The 23,082-nt window shown below is 37.3% G+C and overlaps 1 protein-coding gene across 1 annotated transcript; it reads left to right on the top strand.

Annotated features, from left to right (window-relative positions):
* Positions 1–3,857: 3,857 nt before the first annotated feature.
* On the top strand, positions 3,858–22,015 carry pin1 (peptidylprolyl cis/trans isomerase, NIMA-interacting 1). Its single transcript, XM_039772894.1, has 4 exons — positions 3,858–3,980; positions 11,396–11,587; positions 13,777–13,887; positions 21,311–22,015. Exons 1-4 carry the CDS (start codon positions 3,923–3,925, stop codon positions 21,418–21,420), a joined length of 471 nt encoding a protein of 156 aa, XP_039628828.1. The 5' UTR covers positions 3,858–3,922; the 3' UTR covers positions 21,421–22,015.
* Positions 22,016–23,082: the final 1,067 nt, after the last annotated feature.

The following is a 23,082-nucleotide window of genomic DNA, read 5'->3' as shown; positions in this document are numbered from 1 at the left end:
GCAGGTTGGATAATGGATGGATGGATAGTTTTTGTCTGGTCCGTTAAAAGTAGATATTTTAAAAGGCTAAATTGGTATATGTTGTACATGATTGGGTTATGTAATGTTATTAGATGAAAAGGGTAAATTCCATGCATTATCCAACCCGCTATATCCTAACTACAGGGTCACAGGGGGTCTGCTGGAGCCAATCCCAGCCAACACAGGGAACAAGGCAGGAACAAATCCTGGGCAGGGCATCAGCTCACTGTAGAGAAAAAAAACTATTTTAAATTTAATGGCAAATAATTGATTTTTTTTTTAATCAAAAGTTTCTATTTATAATAATAATGGGAAGTTTGATCAATAACAAGCATGCAAATAGGTTAATATCACAGAATACGTAAACAATTGGTGTACAACACAGCATAAAGTCAAGAAGTACATACCTGTATTCTCTTCTCTGCCAAAAGAACTAGATCCATTAAAGATCACATATTTTTCCAGCAGCTCCACACAGGATCTTGATCTTACAATACTGATGCATCTGGACAGCAAGAAAAGGAATGATGTGTGAATAATATTTATATACTCTTGTTGTATATTTAACACAATAAACCCTTCTAAGCTCATCACCAAGCTCAAGGAACTTTGTCTGAACACTTCACTCTGCAGCTGGGTTTTTCACTTCCTAACAGGCAGACCCCTCATGGTTTGACTGTGTAGCTACACTTCATTATCCTTCACTCTCCACACAGGGGCTCCACAGAGCTGTGTTCTGAGCCCTCTGCTCATACGATTGCATGGCTGCATATGACTATAATATCATTGTCAAGTTTGCTGATGACGCAGCTGAGGTGGGCCTAATCGCTAACAACAATGAGCATGCTTACCTGGATGAAGTGGAGAATCTGGCATACAAATATTACAACAACAGTCTTCTTCTGAATGTCAGTAAGACAAAGCAGTGGATTGTGGACTTTGGGAGAAAATAGCGTAGACACTATCATCCCACTCATTATTAACAGTTTCAGATGCCTCAGTGTCCAGCTCACAGAGGACCTGACATGATCTCACCACATCCACACCTTGGTGAAGAAGGCACGACAACATCTTTACCACCTCAGATGCCACAGGTATTTCAGCCTTCTCAGTTACTAAAAAACTTCTACACATCCACCATTGAAAGTATCCTGACAAGAAGTATTACTGCCTGGTTTGGAAACGGCATCCAACAGGCCCACAAGGCTCTGCAGAGAGTGGTGCGGTTGGCTGAATGCATCACTGGATGTGCACTCTCTAACCTCCAGAACATCTACACCAGGCAATGTTACCAGCCACCTTAACAACGGTCTATTCTCTGTTGCATGAAGACCAGATCAGAGAGATCCTGAATGAGCTTCTCTCCACAGTTCACCTGCATCTTAAATGAGCAAGGTGTGTATAACTACATGATGCGCTTTTCTTGATTCTCTTTTATTAAGTTATTTAAGTTATTATTTATTTATTGTTTGTCACATGATTTAAAAAACTATTGTTATGCAGTGACATTTACTGATATTTTTAAAGTCATTTGTTATTATTTATTGTCCTTTTATAGTGTGTTCATAAGAATTACTTATGAACGCTTTGAAATCACCAGCTCATTCCGTTTGACACCTTCTGTTTCATCATTATGAGGAAACCACCACATATAATAAACCATTTGACTTGTCTTGGTGTCTAGTTATGTAAGACGTCAAGCTTTTTGGTGTGTCCCACCCCTATTTGTGTCCCTCTAGACCAAAAAATCCCTAGTTTTTAAACCATTTTTGGACAATGTTTTGTGCAGGAAATGACACCCTTAATGATAAAAAGTACATCAATAGGTGTCTTCAGTTAAAATAATCAGAAGGACTTGAAGTTGTGCATGCCACATCAGCCAGTCCCAGAAGTCCAGACCCTATTATGACACATGGGGTCAAAGTTACTCCTTTTCACAAAAAATCAAAAAAGTGGGGATTGGTACTTTCAGCACATGGAGTGTCATTGTATGCTATTTTGAGGTTGGTTATTACAAATATTATAGTACTAGCTGTCCCCCGCAGCTCTGCCCACATAGTAGTGAAACAGGACAAACTTTAATAATCAATAAAAAAAAAACCCAAAAAACGTAATACTTGTACTAAAAATAATTTATATTGATAGCTTTTGTATCTGAGGGCCTCTTGATATACAATATTTTTGGTTTTGCTATCAATGGCAAGAATGTAGCTGTGATCTCCTTGCCAAAAATGTAAAAATTGGCAAGGTATCTCTGGCCAAGCAGAAGGTAGGTACGCTCCAGTGTCAAATGTTGCCACTGTATCTGATCGTGTTCAGTTCTCACGGGAGAGCATGCCCTGCATGGGGAGAAAAGCACAAGGCCGTGATATCTCTGCCAATGAGCAGGGACCCCCTAAACCTCACGTAGCTGTGATCTCTCTCTCTCAAAAACGTCAAATGTTACTCTTTAACAATCTCTAGATGATAATCTCTGCTAAACAAACAGGTGTTGCTAGCTAAGCGGAGGCAAGGTAATACGCTTCAACACGTAGTGAGAGGTAGAGCAACCTGAATGGAGGCTGGCGCGTGAGTGAGGAGGGCCTCACCTGGCTCCCTACTCCTGAGGTCCTGCCTCCCCCTCCCTGCAGCCTGCTGCATCTCTCTCAGATTTGCGCAAATAAATTGGTGCCGCAACCAAACTATGATACTTAGCGAGATGAGAGAAATCACAAATTCAACCAGAATGTTTAAGTAAATTATAGAAATAAAACATCTAAATCTAGAAGTAGTTCTCTTGTGAAAAGCAAACAGATATACAGACAAACAGATGTTGGATTATATATATATACCTCTATATATATATATATATATATATATATATATATATATATATATATAAGAGAGAGAGAGATTTTTGATATTTGATTCTTTACTGGTTGTCCTAACTCTCTAACAGCCACTCCCAGAAGGTTAAGAATGACAAATTTCAAACAGAAGCACGTGGGGTTTTGTTTTAGACTATTTCAAGGTCAGTGATTACAAATATTAGGTTATTTTTGACTTGTGATTTTTACTAGGGATCTACCAATCTGTGGACCTCTATCAGTGGGTGAAAAAATACAAACTTCTATTAGAATCAAGAATACTTAGACTTAAAACATTTCAATTGAATGTACTTCACATGAAGTCAATCATTGCATTTCTTATTTGGGGGGCTCACACCAATTCAGACTTGTGTTGTTCTTTAACTGAGAGTCTTGGAGTTTAGCAACTAAGCATGTCACTACATTGTAATGTTTGTATAACTATTTGACAAATAAATTTTGTTTTAATAAAACAGAACCGAGTAAACCAATATAGGCTATTGTCGCAAAGCAGCTATTAAACATCTTGTACAAGTTCTGTGAATGTCCGTTATTAAAATACTTGTTGATAAAGAAAACTAATTGAAATCAAGCCGTCAGCTGATTCTAGTCCCCAGTATTAGTGTAAAAGAGTCATTTAAAATTCACATACAAACTATCCATCCTTTCAGTGCACAAGTCAAATCCAAGATAATCGTTTAAATACGCTGCATATTTGCAAAAATATACAGCAATTTATAATGAAGAAAAAACATCTGAAGCCTTCGCACGCTTTATTAATCTTTATTCCACTGAAGTCTCCCCCATCATAAGTGTTTCTAATAACTGAACTGGAAAAAGCGGCAGCCAAAGGCGCATTTGCAGCACTTCACCCCTGGCATGGGGTGGCTCTGCGGCTCGCCGCACAGCGTCAACCAATAGCAGAGCTCGATACTTCCAGGTCGGGAAGCGTCGCGGAAGTAGTCCGTCACTTCGCGCGCCTACCAGTTAAAAGCTCAAGTAGAGCGCGCTGAAGGGGGCGGTGACTTCATGAGCGAGAGTAGAAACATTCAAAAATGGCAGATGACGAGAAACTACCTTCTGGCTGGGAGAAGCGCATGAGCCGCAGCTCAGGTACATGCATTACACTTTTTTAATTGTGTGCGTAAACCCTGGTGATATCTTTCTTTATTTCCCTTCAAAGGAGCAGTGGGCAATTTCACTAGGCTCACATCAGTCCTGTTGTCCGCAGTGCGGCGCTGAGCTCTAGCGCAATTTTGTTGCATCCGAGTGCTGTTTCATAGATTTGTGGACCCTAAGGTGTATGGTGATGCAACACAAAGTAATACTTAAGAAGATAATGTGTGTCTGTGTATGTTCTTCTTTTCATTATTGTGAATGCTCGCGTTTTCTTCTGGTTCCTATGATTTTTTAGTGCTTAATCTGTTTAGTGGGGCACAAATAGACATACCTCCCTTTAAGAGCAGCAGCAATGTCTTAATTGGATGCTTTCCCCACAAGTAAGTTATATTCACGGTTAAATAAAGTACATTGCGAAAGAACACCTTCAAGTGAACATGTGAGCATCCGCACATGATCAACCCCAACTAGAAGATGCGCACTTATCCCTCAAGGCCCTTAAGACAAAACTGATTTTTTTTTTGGGGGGAGGGTTTGGTTTGAAATCTGTCCGAATTTACGTTTAAATTGCGTCGAATATCCACGTCACTTAAGGGGACGACGTCGTTTCTTGTAGCCTGCCTAAAGCCGAATCTAGTGCGTAGGTAATAAAGTACATTTCTAATTGCTACCTATACAGAGTCCTAGCTTCAAATCCTACATTTGGTAATTATCTGTGTGAAGTTTGCAAGTTCTCCCTTTTTGTCAACAATTTTTTTTTTTGTTTTGTTGTTTTTGCCATAGCCCCAACAGATTTGCAAGCTAGGATAATTTAGGGTTACCATGTTTTGGCTTTCAAAAAAGAGAACAGGGATTGGGGTGGGGAGGATTTAATTGACTTGCTACGCATTCCTCCAAAGTACACATTTTTATTGTGGCATTGAGAATTTATGTGCGCTTTTAAATCAATTAAGTTTTTTTCTGATTCTTATAGAATATTTGACGTCATCATGTCAAGATGTGCATGATGTCGTGCTTTTAGACCAAAAATCCCTTTCAGACACTTTTTTTTTGTACCATATTTTGTGCACAAAAGTACACCCGAATGGTTAAGAGTAAACCAATAGGTTTCTTTAGCAAAAATAATCGCAAGGACTTGAAGGTATGAATGCCACATTAGCAGACCTTAGCAGTTCACCTCCTAAAGGAATTCAAGGAGTCAAGTTAAAAAAAATGGGGATCCCGAATATAGGTATGTGGAATGTTTTATGCTATTTTGAGAATGCTGACCACAAATATGAAACCATTTTTGATGTTTAATTCTTCACCTTTGGGCCTTGCCTTCCAAGAGCCACTCCTAGGATGTTTAAAGATGATAAATCTCAAACATGAACGTGTGAAGTTTCATTTTAGATTATTTCAATGTCCATGGTTATGATATGGTGATTCCCTCCCCCACTAAGGATCTAGCCCTCTGTATACTTGTGTCAGAGTGTTAAAAAATGACACGTTTCCATCACATTTGAGCAAAGAGTTAAAATATTTAAATTGAAGCACACATTTTAATATTTCAAATATCTAATACAGCTATTCTTGTTACACCCCAAATAAGGACCGCTTACACTAAATCAGACTTTTTACTACTTCTTAACAAAACTTCTATCCATTTAAACTTTTTGCTAAGCTTTTAGCTTCTCTGGTTGAAATGTTTTGTCTAATACCATTTTTTCTATTTTATGCATTTCACATATTTCATTGGTACCACTTTATTACATGAGGATGATAATTCATCTATAATTGCATACAGTAAGGAAAAACATTACAATCATTTGAACAAAATACATATTTCAAAAGAAAAGAATATCCCTTGATACAAAACAATTATCATAGTGACTTTAATGAGAGAGAATTATTTTTACTCAAATAAATAAATGCACAAATCCTTGGGTTTGCAGTTTACATATCCAGTAACTTCATTCAGCGTGTTCCGGACAAATGAAGAATGTACAAGCAGTTCATCCCTTACTTTTATTGTAATATGAATAGAATCAATACTTTTTCTTTTGCTTATTATACAGTATTTAAAATTCAAAAAGGCACTTTTTTTTTTTTTTGGCGTTTACTTAAAGGTGGGGTTAAATTTGACACTGATTTTATTTATGCTATAAATTCAGATATTTAAACATTGAGGAAATATTTAGGTAAACCATTTTTTAAATGAATCATGTGGGAAATGTAGCACTCTCACATACAAGTAAAAAAAAAAAAGCCAATGGCAAAAAATAGGATTTTTTTTATGTCTGGGGCCAAACTTGAAATTATTTCAACCAGAGGAGGGCTAAAATTCTTGAATGCCTGCTGTTTCTCTTTCATGAAAGCAAAATTTATTGACATCTGATGACAAATTGAAGGCACTTGGGATTTGTCGGTTTAATGAAGCACTTTGAAAGGAAGTAGGCATTACCCAAACTGTCCCAATCCCATGCATAAACTCTTTCCTTCTAATTCGACATTTTATTGATGTGGAACTGTTCTGGAATACAAAAATGCCATAAGCTGCAATTGCAGTTTTTCTCATTTTTACTTGGTCTCATCATATAGCCGACCAGCTTTCTCCCTTAACAACAGTTTTGTAGAGTGAAAATGCACTTTTAATTCTCTAGTGCATTTATTTGTTGAGACGCATGTTCCATCATTACACCCAGGTCGTAAAAGCATTTACTTTATTTTTAGCATGTCTATACATTGTAGCGGTCAGAGGCCGCTAAGATTCACACCGTCGAGAAAGACGGTGATTTATTTATTTTATATGAGGATTACCAGGGACAACCCCAGCCTTGTACACACACACACCCACACACACTACAGAGACAAAGAAAACGCACTGGGAACTTAAACGACAAAAAAGTATAATGAAATTAAATTACTAAATGAAAACAATAATACCACCCTGATCCCTTGATATTACAATTAACAGATAAACATGACAAACACGCAGTAAAGTCCATGTATGAAATAATAGCGGTGAAGTTATGTCCAGTGATTTGACTGAAGCGAGGGAAATGGAAAAACACAGTCCTACCGGTAGTTGCTGAAGTAAGTTGACAGATGAATGGTTCAGGAGCGCTCCTTCTTCCGTGAAAGCCAAATAATCCAGACAACGTCCTCAGGAACAGTAAACAGGTAGACGAATGATTCCAGACCCCAACAGACAACACAATCCAGGACACGAAGATGTAAAGCAGGCAAACGACAGGCAGTTCCACAGATAAATACAAGCAGCAAACGACCAAAACAAAAACTTTTCTCTCTTCGTCCCCTGCCCTCCTTTTGAACCCCTCTGGCCACCTTTGCCCCCAACAGCCCTGCAAGGACTGCAGGGAGATGCAGTTCTAACCAATGGTAGCACTGCTACAACATGTACCTTCATTTGGGCATCTTCTATATTTATGATTTTGTGTTTAATCATCATTGCCCCATTTTGTTTCTGCTAAAAAAAACCTGCAATTCTTGCAAATTCCTCCAAATTTCCTAGCAATGTCTATAACACAGTACATTCAGTACAAAGGTATACTTTACTCAAGGTCAAGATACCTTCTAGTTACCCTGTTAGCAACTGTAAAATGTGATTACAGAGGTTTTGTATCAAAGTTTCTGTTAGGACTGGATCCCATGGTGAGCACTGCTGAACAGCACAAACAGTATCAAAAACTCCATAAAAAAATCTAGCGTTACTCTTGTCATATTATCCATATGTCAGGTCATCCAAATGTATGCTCACATTGTGTAAAACACATGTATTTTTTGCTAAAATATTGTTAAGTAAACTCCAGAAAATGACAGTCTACAAGCAGGCAGCCCCTCCACGCAAGGTTGTACTTTTAAATTGAAGACCCTCCTCCCACCTTAATTCATTGGTCGAGAGTTCTGTCATCAATTCTAAAGGTATGGCCTGTATGAAAGGGTTTCCTGTATATGGTCTACTGTTATTTCCTGGAGTTAATTATTCAGCACTATTTTATTTCATATTGAAAGTGACATGTAAAAGTATTCAACTCTGACACACATTTCCTAGAGTAAGACCCAAGTGCATTATGTGCCTTTTTAGTGTAGCCCTAATCCATTGAAGTGTGTGTTAAAAGTGTATTGGATTCTAAAGAGTGTAATAGAATTTTTTATTAGTATCTATACGTTACCTCTTAAGGCTTTTCTGGTTTAACTTTTTGTTGATTTAAGAAGCTCAGCATTTTTTGTTTTTCCACACTTTTTTTAGACCCAACGTGTGCTGCCCTATTGTGTGCGTAGTATTTCATTAAAGCTAAGTGTCAAGTTGATTTTATAACTGTAAGAAACATTTAAATTTTTAAGAGTAAAAACCTTAGTTTTAGTGAATAATGTAATAATTTATCAAGATTTATTTTAATATATGTTTTTAAAAATTTAACTGTTTCAGCTTACACCAGTAAATTAACTGCTGAAAATGCAGTTGAAGCTGAAAAGAAAATGCTTCATGAAGATTTGTCCCAGTTTTTGCTCCAAGTGTGTAAGCATTTGGACACTTGCTTCTCCTTCATTGCTTGCCTGCAGGTGTCATTTTAAATTTCCAAATGTTAAATAATAAAGGTGGGAGCTGAGAAATTCATGTCATTTTTACATGAATATGCTGACAATGCAAAATGCTACTGAATCAGGAAATGTGTGCATGTGTTTTACAATTGGCAAAAGGCAACACTCGCTAAATGTTCTCATGACGTGCACACTTTAAAAAATATTCTTGGAACATTAACAAACTAAACCTAAAATGCTTCTGACATGTTTGGAGAAACCTTTGGAAAGAATGACATAAAACCGTGCAATGTGTCAATGTAATGAATAGTAGAGATAAGAATGGTCAGGGGCCCTACAGTATAGTCTTTCCCTGAGAATTTATTTTTAAGAATTAAATGTTGACATTCAGATCTGCAGTATATTGAAATGTATTGTTCCTTTTTATTTGGCAAACTGTATATCTGAAATCCTGTCCCTGTAAGCTAGAATGTATCAATATATTAAACCTAATAAAAAAAAAATCAATTAACAAAACTCCACTTAAAATATTTGTAATAGCCGAAAATGTTTATAAAATCTAAGCAATCTCTGCAGAAAGTCTAGTAATAGTCAGGTTTGTATCTCGCAGATCATCACATCGTCTAAATTTTTAGCTCAGAGTGATTGCTCATGAGAAGAGCACATACAATTGTTTTAGGGATATCAACCAGTAATTGATATTAAAATATTGTAATTATGTTCAGTGTTTTTGTGGAGACCTAAAATCTGTGTGCTTCATGATGACATTCAACTTGTTGCTATTGTGAGTTATTAAACTCTGTTTCAGAAATTAAAATATCAACCCTCTTTGGTTCTTACATACTGATTTAATGTTCCACATTATTTAATTAAATAGGGATATTCTGCAATGCTTTACATAGACTGGGTATTTCAGAAACTGCTGATCTACTGGGATTTTCACACACGGCTATCTCCAGGGTTTACAGAGAATGATCTGAAAAATGGAAAATATCCAGTGAGTGGCAGTTCTCTGGGAGAAAATGCCTCTTGAGGTCGGAGGTGAATGGCAGGACTGGTTTGAGCTGATAGAAAGGCAACAGTAACTCAAATACACATCACTACTGAGGCATACAGAAGAGCATCTCTGAGCACATAGCACATTGAACCTTGAAGCAGATGGGCTATAGCAGCAAGAGACCGCACTGGGTGCCACTGTTGTCTGCTAAAAACGGGCTACTGAGGCTGCCCGAGTATTGTGGCTGACAATGCACAACCCTTTATGACTGTAGTGTACCCATCTTCTGATGGCTGTTTCCAGCAGGAAGGAACTGTCTCAAAGCTCAGATCCTTACAAACTGGTTTCTTGAACATGACAATGAGTTCACTATACTCAAATGGCCTCCACAGTCGCCAGGTCTCAATCCAACAGCGCACCTTTAGGATGTGGTAGAATGGGAGACTTTCATCCTGGATGTGTGGTCAACAAATCTGTAGCAACTGTGTGATGCTCTCATGTAAATATGGAAAAAATTCCCTGAAGAATGTATGCCATAAAGAATTGCTGTATTCCTGAAGGAAATAAATATATATAAAAAAGGACATTGGCCATCACAACTTTTGCTTGCTGAACTTAATTTCAGCTCACACAGAAATGAACCTTAGCCTTTCAGGATTGGAACTAACAATTTATCCACAACAGCAGCTTTCAAATGTTTTAGCAGAATTTTGATTCGGTTTATGTTTGTATAATGCTAACTTAGTATATGGTTGGTACAGTGCAATAACAGTACAATAGCAATTAACCAATTACATAAGGAAGCTTACATTAGGTTTTTGCATACATTAAGAGTATTATTTCTGTTTCGTCAACAGAAACATAAGCCCATTAACAGTCTACCTAAGACCGGGCCATTGATGAGTGCAGAGGAAAACAAAAATTCTAGTCCCTCCCCTTCCTGCAGAAAGTAAACCCCTGGAGGGTCCACATTTGGCTTGAACAAAGCCACACTTCTGATGATGTGACTAACCAGCTGCCTAATTCCTCCTGAGCAATCTGCATTATTACAAGTACCTGTTTGGGTGGTGTGTTGAAAAGGTTAACTCTGTTCATTCTTGGATCCCAAGGACAGTGTTATGACTCATTTGCATCTGTGATTGTTTGCTTTTCTTCTAAATTTTTGCTTGGGCATCATTCTACATTCCACATTAGTACAGATTGTTTTTCACACCCATTTGAGCTATAGCTTTAGAGCCAGTCCATAGCTTGTAGTGTGTTTGGAGTTCTTAGGCTTTACATTTGCAATACTTGCAAACTACACATTTCAGTGAAAGTTGAAATTCCGGTGCTGTAGGAATTTAGAATTTTATTGCATTCAATCCACATGTATTTCCAAAAATTAGTACAATAACAGTTTGTGCATTTTGCTTTTTTAGAATCATGTATAAGAATGTACATAATGCTTAAAGTAGCAGGGTTGTTTTTAATTGATCAATGTTGAATCAAAAAATTTCAATACTTTCTCCCCATCTATAATTTATCTTCAGCAATTCCATACTATTGTCTTCTTGATACTCTCCTCTGACCCATTTTAAGGAAAAAAAGGCTACAAAAATACCATTACAATAATAATGTTCCTTAAGCATCTACTAAAAGAAAATGTCTACTCATGGTCAATTAACATTTACATTCTGTTGTCCTAGATCATAAATTTATTTTGTGTGTATTAAGTTTTATATAAAAAAAAAAAATGGGTATGTATTAGCTTTTTTTTTGGGGGACAGGTTCCTTTTAATCTAGTAATTACTTATGCTCATATAAACTTCTTTGTACTTTGCTGTCCATTTAAATTACTTTTTTTTTTTTTGTGTGTGTGTGTCACCAGGCCGTGTGTACTATTTCAATCACATTACAAATGCCAGCCAGTGGGAGAGGCCAAGTAGTGATGATAAGGGGGAACCTGACAAAGTGCGCTGCTCACACCTGCTGGTTAAACATAACCAGTCTCGGCGACCATCTTCATGGCGCCAGGAACGTATTACCCGATCAAAAGAAGAAGCCCTGGAACTTATACAGCGTGAGTAAGCAAATCTACTTGTTAAAAGATATTAAGATCTCTCTCTTTCCATGCCCCTCTGTTTTATTGTACATCATTTTTGAATGCCACTTTAGTCTGTAACTAAGAAGGCTACAGTGTGTCAAGTGGTGTTTATGGGAAAATGTGTGCTAGCAACATCACCCAAGTAATATTACTGAATAGCTTTAAAAAAAAGTAAACTTTAATCACCTTGGAGATATAAACCTGTAAATCAGTAACTAGCGTTCAAATGCTGAATGAGATCTTTTTGCCTAATAAAGCACATTATTTTTTTGTATTCTTTCATTCATTTTCCAGTCAAGTACAGTGTGGTGCTAAATATATCCTGTTAGTAATGTGGACAAAACATGAATGCCCAAGCATGCTGTCTCATCGACTGAGGAGTTTGTATATTTTGGTTAACCATGACTGTAATCCTCTGGACTAGTGAAAGATAAGCCCCTGAGGAAATTTAACAAAAGAAGTCAAGTCTTCTCAAACAAGGGCCCCATTAGCTCTCAAGAAGCTAATGTGTTGTATATTTGCAACATCATTACACCATTCATTTAACAGAATGCAGTTATTTTTCAAATAATGTGGTCTTGCGAGTTAAGCATTTATGGTGTTTCTGTTTTAAGTCAGGCCAATGTGAATAATTTGGGGAAGTAACAAGTCTATTTTGTGCTATTCTTAAATACAAAGGCCTGCTAATTTATCTCCTAATAGTTGGCTTAGTAGCACCTCTTCTATTTCTTTAAAGGTTGATTTTACTCCATCCAAAAATTTTAATTACCACGTGATTTGTAGTGATGGTTTTATCTCCTGTTTAAACAGTGAATGGAGGGAACTAACTTTCTGATAGAATGGATGTCTATGGGGAGCAATGCCGGGCTACAGAAGAATATACAAACATCTATGAGGAAATATCACGTCACATAATTCACACATCAAGTCATCCATTAAATGTGTTAAATATCCATTGTTTACTGGGTAGCAGGTGCTCATAAATAAGAAAATGCTAAATCGAGTAACGGGTACAAAGACTGCACTGTTTTGGGTAATTGTTAAAGTGCATTGATGAACAATACTTATCACTGATAGGCAAACGTACATAGAATTATAATCATGGTAGAAAGGAGAAACTTTGTAATTCAAATGAAAACAAATACCAAGATGGTAACCCAAGGATGAAAAGTGAATAGAGAAAATAATTATTATATCTGGGACTGTTGCAGGAACGCTAAACAAAATCTTAAGCCATTTCGACATACAAACACATATCAGGAAAAATACATTCTGATCATGGGTGATCCAAATTTTAAGTACTGTAGATTTTTTTTAATTTGGTAATCCTAGAATTTAAATAGTTACCCAGGAGCACATTTTTAGTTCCTTTGTGGTTCAGGTTTTCATGTGTGCATTCTGAGTCATTGTTGTGCGTAATTATTAATGTCCTAGATCTATTTCTAAATATAGTCCAGCTTCAGAAATTTGTTTTTTTCTCCTCTTCTAGTTCTTTATATTTTTAAATAGTGCAGCATTCCTGTAGCGACAGTCTCTTCAGTGGTTTTCCTCCCTTCGTTACTGGAAGGGGTCAAAGCTTATGTCCAACATGGTATTTAGCTTTGAGGTGAAATGGTTAAGTTTGTGTGCATGTATGGTATAATAAAACCAACCTTCCTTTGTTTGCTTTTTGCCACGCTACATTATATTTTATACAACAGTGTTGGGAAGAAATCAAAACGCACAATCTTTAATGTGGAATATATAAAGTACATTTTAGATTTCTTAGAAATTGCTTGGTGTTTTTTACAGGTTTCACAGGATAGCATCACCTAACTATTATTAAATCTTGTGACCAATGTTTTCATTTGTTTTATACTGCATTTTTCTGTGTTAGTGGAATTTCAGCACTCTGAAGGGTATGTGTTTTTTTTTTTTCTTTACTAACCAACTGAACATACTCAATGTTACATCTAAAGACAACTACTGCTATTGGTGTCTATTTATATGCTGGGGATGAAGGGAATTGAGTAATTCATAATGTGAGGTGTGTTTCAACCATCCCAAAAAATAATGGAACTGACCTTTTGTCTTTATAGCTACAGCATGTAAACTTTAACTTTTGTGTAATATACCATGCCTGCTGATTTATGTCCTTGTGTGTGTTTTTTTTTTCTGTTTATTAGAATATATTGAAAAGATAAAGTCCGGAGCAGAAGATTTTGAGACTTTGGCTTCACAGTTCAGTGACTGTAGCTCTGCTCATAAAGGTGGTGACTTGGGACTATTTGGGAGAGGTAAGTCCTTGCAATCTGACACAACTGCTGCTTTTGCTTTTGTGGGATTTGTTCTCAGCTTTATATCAAGTACACTATTTTATTTTTTTTAAACAGTACAATAAATAAATACAAATGAAAAATTTTGGCTTGGTAGAATTCTCATGTCCCAAGCAAAAATAGTATTCAGCTTTTTGCACTTAAACATATTTTCACAGGATTACTTCATGTGCACCATTTGTAGATAGATTATTAATCCTAAAGGGGAATTCACATACTCCAGATGCAGCATACTGATAAAAACAATATTAAATTTAAAGAGTGATAAAAATGCAGGTATAACAGACAATAACTTTGTATAATGTTAACGTTTACCCCCCCGGGTGGAATTGAAGAGTCGCATAGTGTGGGGTCTCCTCAGTCTGTCAGGAGCAGGACGGTGATAGCAGTCTGTCACTGAAGCTGCTCCTCTGTCTGGATATGATCCTGTTCAGTGGATGCAGTGGCTTCTCCATGATTGACAGGAGCCTGCTCAGCGCCCGCCGCTCTGCTGCGGAGGTCAAACTGTCCAGCTCCATGCCTAAAATATGGCCTGCCTTCCTCACCAGTTTGTCCAGGCATGAGGCAATTAAGGTCAGTCATTCTTGTGCACACATTTGCTATTATCTCTTGTAAATGAGGGCCATAAGCCTCCCAACAAAGTCACCTACCATTTAGTTGAAAGTGTATGTTTGCAGTGTTGCACTCCACTGTGAGGACAACTCTTAAGAGGTAAAACTTTCGATTCTCTGGTTGGTGTGCATATGATTTGCCATGTGCCTTTCATATGTTGATAGTCATCTTTTTACAAAATGTATTGAAACCAGCATTTTATTTATTTTTTTAATGATAAAAAATCCTCAGTCCTAAATCTTCTAGGAATCCTTTGTTTCAAAGGAAAGCTTACATCCCATAAGGCAACTAGTTTCACATTATAGAAACTGTATAAACGCACATTTTCCACATAAAAAGGTAGTGTTCAAGAAACAAGAAGCAGTAGATGACCCAGTTACTATTTCCTTCAAAATGAACATACTTTTGTCTGTTTTTACTTTCTTCATACCTCCTGTATGGCAGTATACTTTTACTACTAATAAATAGAGATGAAAGGTTTGACACTAAAGCATCAAATCTTGTATTGCTTTAATAAAACACGCTTTGTTGCTGCAGTATATATCGAAGTTCATATCTAAATCTAATTACTATGTCTGTCCATTGTCTTTTGAGTGCCTGGCTCTTAAAAAAACGAGTGAGACAGGACCTGATTCCGTTATTAGTTTATCATCCCCCAAAATACAACGCATCCTTCTTATCTGATCTGATTGAAATTTTAACCCACCTCAGCTCTTATTCTCAGAGAATTATCCTTCTCGGTGATTTCAATATCCATATTGACATTACTACATCTAAACTGAGAAATGAATTCCTTTCCTTACTGGACTGTTTTGACTTGACACAACATGTTGATTTTCCCACCCACTCTGGTGGTCATATAGTGGATCTGATCTGCACTTCTGGAATATCTGTTGCCAACATCTACAGCACTGATTTTGGGACTCTCTGACCATAAAGCAGTATTTTTCACACTTTCCCTCCTCTTACCTGTAAATGAAAATTTCTTACAGAAACCTTAAAAATATCTGTCCCTCTATCCTTTCTGGATCCATTTCTGATCTTTTACTGTCTGCACCTATTCCGTCAACACTAGATAGTCTTGTTGACCACTATAACTCAGCCCTTCATTCAGCATTAGATAAAACAGCTCCTTTAAAACATAAGGAGTTTCCTTTAAATGTTCAGCTCCTTGGTATAACTCAGAATTGCAATCTATGAAAGCAGCTGGCCGACACCTTGAGAGATTGTCACGTAAGACTGGCCTCACCGTGCACATCCAGGCTTTCTCTGACCACCAAAGAGCTTACAGAGAAGCACTAACTGCTGCTAAGAACACCCACTATGGCAGAATAATAGAAAGTGGCCACAATAACCCAAGGGTTTTGTTCTCTATAGTTAATAAACTACTCCAACCCACATCTGGCCCAACTACCTCTTCTACTGAAGTCTGTGAGGAATTCCTCCACTTTTTCCATAACAAAATTAAAGATCTAAATAATTCAACTAACATAAATATCTGTTTATATTTCTCCCCGTTTTCCCACTCCATCCAGCTTGTTCTCTAAGTTCTCACCAGTCACATCTGCTTTGTTAATAACCTGCTCTGTAAGATGAGGCCGACTACTTGTGTACTGGACCCCATCCCCAGCACACTACTTAAATCATGCCTTTATGCTATAATTCCGACTGCTACAACAATAATAAACTCATCCCTTGACACTGACTCTGTGCTGCTCACTTTTAAAATCGCTTCTGTAACCCCAATGTTAAAAAGTCTGGTCTTGATGCTGACAATCTTAACAATTTCTGGCCTATTTCCCACTTACCTTTCCTGTCAAAAGCTCTTGAGCGTGTTGTAGCCTCCCAGCTCACCAATTACTTAACCACTAATAATTTGATGGAACCCTTTCAGTCTGGTTTCAGGGTGCAGCACAGCTGTGAAACTGCTCTGCTACGGGTAACCAATGATTTGCTTATGGCAGCAGACTCTGGACAAACCAGCATATTAATTCTATTAGACCTCAGTGCAGCTTTTGACACTGTCAGACATGACATTCTACTGTCCAGAATGGAGAACATGCTGGGTATCTGGCACTGCCCTCCAGTGATAGGCAAGAGTTTGTTATTCTTGGCAACAGCAGATCCAGCTCGGTGCCAGTCACACAAGGAGTTCCTCAGGGCTCTGTCTTCGGCCCTCTTCTGTATTTATGTGCTTCCCCTTGGCCATATTATTCGTAGCTATGGACTGGGTTATTTTTATGCAGACGATACTCAACTCTGCTTCAGTGTTAAAAGTGGAACTTCATCAGAGCTTTCTCAGCTCACAACCTGCCTTAGTGAAATTAAAACCTGGATGGAGCAGAACTCTTTAAAATTAAATTGCAACAAAACTGAACTCCTGCAAATTGGGACTAAAATGCAGCTTAATAAAATGAGCTCCTTCCCAGTCCATCTTGGCGGTGATCTCATCAGACCTTCCTCCACTGCAAAGAATCTTGGTGTCATTTTTGAATCCTCCCTTTCTTATTCTGTCCACACAAATCACATTAAGAAACTTTTTACTTTCACCTCCGTAGCATATCCAGTGTTCGCTCCTTCCTCTCCTTTTCTAATGCTGAGAAACTTGTCCATGCTTTTATCACATCCCGCATCGATTATTGTAACTCGCTGCTGGCAGGTGCCCTTCTAATCTTATATCACAGCTCCAGCTTATTCAAAACTCGTCTGCAAGAGTCCTTACACAAACCAGCAGCAGCGAGCACATCACACCCATCCTGCTCCGTCTTCACTGGCTCCCTGTGTCTTACAGAATCGAATATAAAATCCTACTAATAACCTACAAAGCCTTAAATAACCATGCGCCAAACTACATCAGTGATCTTCTTCATCACTATGTGCCTGCCGCCCACTAAGGTCCTCTGATTCTGGCAATCTTGTTGTGCCCCACACTAATCTTCACTCCATGGGTGACGGGGCCTTCAGCTGTATAGCGCCCAGACTCTGGAATGACCTACCGAAATTAATCAGATCAGCTGACTCCATGAATTTTTTTAAAAAAACAACTTAAAACTCATCTCTTCAGGAAGGCTTTTAGCTCTACTTGACTTTATTACCCTTCTCTCAGTTTACCTCCATGTCAAGATGATCACGTAACCTGTGTGTGTGTGTACTAGACCACCAATTGTGTTGTCTGTTAGGCTTTTCTCTGAATTTACTGTCTTAATCTTTATTTATTTGGTTTGTACAATGCTATATACTGTATACCCTGCCATTCTCTCTTAAACTCTGTGAAGTGCCTTGAGCATGGGAAAGGCGCTATATAAATAAAATGTATTATTAAAAAATCCTATAGGCACCAGGACAATTAAGATGCACCAGATGACCGTAAAAAAAGTTTCATAGGAAAAGTAGAAAACACTTGGACAAACAATGCCAATACTTTAATGTTGTGTCCTTTTATGTTCTTTAGAGGAGGTAAACAGAATCGGTGGCATGTTTACAACTTGTGAATAGTGCATACATGAAAACCTTCAGTATTCTACTTTAAAGCTGACTGTTGCATGTCTGCAGCTTATGAAATATTTTGTGGATATGCTCACCCTGCATGGATTAATCTGTAATCAATCAGGTAAATTTTCAGTAAAACCTTTGAATTGGGTTTTCTTTAAAAAACAAAACAGTATCTATCTTTTTATTTTATAGTGCCTTTAACATCTCTATCTTCATGTTTTGTTTTGTTCTGTATAAGATAACAACATTTTTGTATTTTAAGACTACATTTAGAGCCTGACACCTCCAAAGCATTAAACCATTTTATTAGTGCCCACCAGCATACAAAATTTTCTATATTAGGAGATACATTCACCTAAACTTACTAATACCTGATTTCAGTGTTTTTAGATAAGATACCATATATACTTGCGGACAAGTTTCTCCCGTGAATAAGTCGGGACTTGATTTTACTGTATCATTTCTGGTATTTTATAATGTCCGTTGTATAAGTCGAATGTGGAAAACTCGTGCTATTGGTTCAAGAGATTATGATCTGCGAACACCCACGTTAGTAACCACGGAGCACAAAGCCTTTTTTTTCCCTATGTATTGTGCCTATGTGTCCACACGGTAATACCCAAACTATTCCAAAGCAACATTTGCACTGATTTGTGTTTTTTGTATCCCACACCCTCATAAACACTTATCGTAAGAGCATCCCTTATCTATGTTGGAGTGTTCAATTAGAAAAAAATATAAAGCTGGTTTTAAATGAAAAGCCGTTAAAGTGGCAAAAGAAATTAGTAACAAAATTCGCTGTTACATTGGAGAGAGCAGGAAAATGTAAAAAAAAAATAAAAATTAAGTGTTGCATTTTTGAACGGGCATATAAGTCAGGGTCTGATTTTTTTTGATCTTTTTTTTTTTCGGGTTTCAAGATGTGATTTATATGCGAGTATATACGGTACATCTATACAACCATCCTCTTTGAAAGTGAGTCCTAATGTGAGGTAACTGCCTCTGGCACAGTTACTAACTTTTTTTTTAAATTCCATTTGAGTAATATTTTGTGACCAGTAGATGGCATTGTATCTCTTAGTTTATGGATCTGTTGTTTATAGGCTTCTCTGTAGAACATCGTTTTGCCTCTGCTGGTGCTTCTCATCTTACCTTGTGGTGTTTGGAACTTTCCCTACATGTATTTTAGATGTGTGAGAAAGTCAAACTTCAAAGAAAAATATGCAGAACATAGTACCACAAGTTGTAGACCAGCAGATGGCTGTCTTTCACCAACACAAAGCATTTATGCATATTGTGCGTAGCTTCGCATATGCCAGGGTGGCCAACTCTGATCGTAGAGAGCCACAGTTGCTGCAGGTTTTTGTTCTAAACCATTTGCTTAATTAGAAGCCAGTCCTCACGAATAACAAATCTTATTTAATTTCATGGCTTGCTAGTGTTTTAACTCTATCATGTCAGTTGATTCTTAAATCATAGATTTTTTTTTTCCTTTTTAATGATCCATGTACCACCCAAGTGATTTGAAACCTAAAACGGGGGGAATAATTTTCAGTTCTTCACTCAAACTGAAGAGGAAGTGCTGAATTGCACCAAATAATGAATGATGAATACACACGGCTGGAAATGGAGCCAAGCTAGATGGAGAACTGCTGGTTCCTTTGTCATCTGCATCTTATTGCTAACAAGGAGCCGTTAAATGGCAGTGTTCATTGTTTTAAGACTAAAGTAAGCAATTAAGGGTTCAAAATCTTAACAAGTGAGACAACTAAAATGAAGCAAAAAAATGTCACTTGAGCAATAAGTGATTTGTCAGCATTGAATAACTTCTCTTGAAGCAGTTAGGTTGGAACAAAAACCTGAAGCCACTGCAGCCCTCCAGGACTGACATTGCTCGGCCCTAATTTAAAGCAGGGGTTCTCAACGTTGGTCCTGGGGGCCCACTGTGGTTTCAGGTTTTTGTTCCAACCAGATTCATAATCCGTGACAACATTTGATAATACTGATCTCAATTAGCTGGTGTTTTCTCTTCTTGTATTCTAAACTACATTAAGAAACCACTGCAGCATGTTTTACATTTATAAGATATTTAGGAATATTTCCATTTTTTCTAGAGATTTAAATGCTTAACTCCCTTTTGTTGTTTTCATTATATTTTACTTTTCTCTGTGCAGTTCGCTCCTTCATTGTATCTTAATAATGTCAACCATCAGAGCAGACAGCAAGGCAAACAACACTGAATCATGAAAGGCTGCAACTACTTCAATGTTAGACTCACTAATTAGAAAATAATGAATTAATTAATCAATTGAAACACCCGACAAAAAATAGAATAAAAATCAAGATGAAAATATTGTTAGAAAAAAAAAATACATATAAAAAAAAAAGTGCCAAGCAGTTATATATTTTTTTTTTTTACCAAACTTAGTTTTCCAATATCTACATTTTCCCACAACACAGAATCTGGCAAATAACAGTTCACTTCATTAGCCCAGGAGTCCAATTAAAAATTGAAGCTGGTTGGAACAAAAAACCTGCAGCCACAGTTGGGCCCCCAGGACCGACGTTGAGAACCCCTGATTTAAAGGGTCTGAGTCTTAAATAGCAGGTGATTAAGTGACGTTAAATAGTAACAAAATCTAATTACTTATTAAGAAAATATTTGGAATGAAAACCTGTAGCTACTGTTGCTCTACAGGATCAGAGTTGGCCATGCCGGTATACATTTTAATCCTTCGGTTAAGGTTAGTTTTTGTAAATGCTTTACTACCTGTGGTCATAATAAGCCTTTTACAGTAAGAAAAGTTGAAGTTAGTACATTGGTATTAATCAACTGTGTTTTCTCACTTCGGGATTTACCTGCAATGCAGGTTGCCTTGTATTCAAACACAATATGCTATTACAGATGCTTGGGTAGAATGATACTGAAGACTAGCGATAAGAAATAAAAAATCTCACACTTGGCTACAGGGTTAAAAGTAAATGTAGTTATTGTAGCCTGAAAAACAAAATCCATTTGTAAGTTTTCTTGCTGTAACATAAAATACTGTCAAGTTGGTTAATGTGTACAGTTCTTCTAGAAACTTCCAGTGTTTTATTTTTTCCTCCGGGCTTACAGCTGAAGGTGTTTGGATGCTTGTCTCGGCATTTTGTAGGGAAATTGTCCATAAATCTAAAATTGGACCGATCTCCTTGTCAGCCTCAGTTTTATAATGAAATCATCTTGAGGCTTCATACTCTTAGATTAATTTGTTTTCTCTTTTTCTCTCCCGTTTAATAGGTCAGATGCAGAAACCTTTTGAAGATGCCTCTTTTGCGCTCAAAGTGGGTGATATGAGTGGACCAGTCTTCACAGACTCTGGCGTGCACATCATCTTACGCACAGGGTGAAATGGGAGGCTCAAACTCTTACCTTTAAACCCCCCACCCCATATGCCCTTAGCCCTATTTAACCATTTTCTCCTCTAAACAGTTCAATTATCTTGGCCAAAGGTTCTGGTGAGGAGAGAATATAGCCTTTTTCCAGTTTAGTTTTTTATATATATATTAAAATTTAAGTATTGACCATTCTTTTACCCTGTCTTCCTAATAAATGTGTTAGCTGGCAAAATTCTTCAAATAATAATAGAAATTAATCATTTGCCTTAAAAATTTAACACCATTTTAAAATTAAGCCCGCTCCCAGCAATGAGAAAATGCCTTCCCTTGGCTTTAAAGGAACTGCAGCGAGCAGTGCTTCTTGATGGGTTGCTCAGCAATGCTTCCATTTCACACGTTGTTTAAAGTTTTAAGATGCTGCTCTTTTACCTATATGGTGAATTACTTTGCATTGAAAATATTGGCAGGTATTGGGTGGGGTTAGGAATAGTGGAGAAGCAGGCATTCTGTTGGTGAAAGCTGTGTTTGTGTAGTCATATTTAGAAGTGCTGCCATGTTACTTGTAATGGTTGTTCTGAATGACCATTAAAAGAATTTTTAATCCTGATGGGATGTGCAGTGTTTTTTATATTCCATAAGCAAATGGGGTTGAGCTTTAACAGTATTTATTCTAGATTTTCAAATGGTCACCCCTTTCATTCTATCACTATTATGAAAAACGGACTTGTAACCAGTCCCTGGTTGCAGCCCACCTTCAACCTCAAAGTCTAATAGTCCCTGACCACCCATCCTTTGACATTACCCCAGACACTAACCATTCATCTTCTCCAAAGTTTCTTGCTGCCCACCTCTGTGCCTCATGTGGCACCCTCCCAGATGCCTTCTCCAGGGCTACAAATGCATAATGCAATTCTTTTCCTTTGTCCCGGATGCATTTTCTGCATATACCCGACATTAAAGATTAATCCTCCTTCCCAGGCATGAAACCAAACTTAATTTCACTAACTTTGATACTTCTGTTCTTTTTGCATTTTCTGCCATTACTTGCTACCAAAAAAAAAAGTTTGAAATGACATTTGGCTTCCTTTGTATACTGGAATATTTCCACTTTTCCAGTTTTCTGGATTTCCTCATTTCATCCTTGGTCATATTACACAGATGGGTCAACAATTCAACTGCAGTACCCTTAACTCCCTTTAATATTCCCTATACATCTGCTGGGCCTGCTGCTTTGCCCATCTTCAGTGGGTGTTTTTCCTACCAACTCTTTTTCAAACTTTTATAGGATGGTCCTTCAAATGTCTCGCAGTATTATCCTCATTTCGCAGCTTCTCTAGTTATGATTTGGGGTGTGTTTTGTTTTAATTGGTGCCCTGTATTAATTCCCTTAATTCTTTTCACATGACCTTTGGGTATGTGCTCTTCACCATATCCCAATCAACTGCTATGTGACAACAGTCTGTTGTGCTCCTTACACCACCAGATTTAATATACAATGGCAATCGATTTGTAGTCCTTTGGCTGATTTTTACATTTTATTTTGATGCAGCAATGAATCACAGTGGATTTTTTTTGACATGGCGTGAGAAAAAAAACATAAACCTCAACATCAAAATGAAAACAGATTTCTGCAAAGTGGTCTATATTAATATATAAAACAAATTAACATCACAA

This window comes from Polypterus senegalus, chromosome 12 (genome assembly GCF_016835505.1).
Source record: "Polypterus senegalus isolate Bchr_013 chromosome 12, ASM1683550v1, whole genome shotgun sequence".
NCBI classification, from domain to species: domain Eukaryota; kingdom Metazoa; phylum Chordata; class Cladistia; order Polypteriformes; family Polypteridae; genus Polypterus; species Polypterus senegalus.
The sequence above is the reverse complement of the archived record's forward strand: the minus strand, read 5'-3'. Positions and strand labels throughout refer to the sequence as shown.

Bases quoted from the DNA above. Each gene is read 5' to 3' on its own strand.
- pin1 (XM_039772894.1), top strand. From the start codon at position 3,923: ATGGCAGATGACGAGAAACTACCTTCTGGCTGGGAGAAGCGCATGAGC. The intron at 11,588-13,776 runs GTGAGTAAGCAA...TCTGTTTATTAG, and splicing joins AGCCCTGGAACTTATACAGC to AATATATTGAAAAGATAAAG. The intron at 13,888-21,310 runs GTAAGTCCTTGC...CCCGTTTAATAG, and splicing joins CTTGGGACTATTTGGGAGAG to GTCAGATGCAGAAACCTTTT.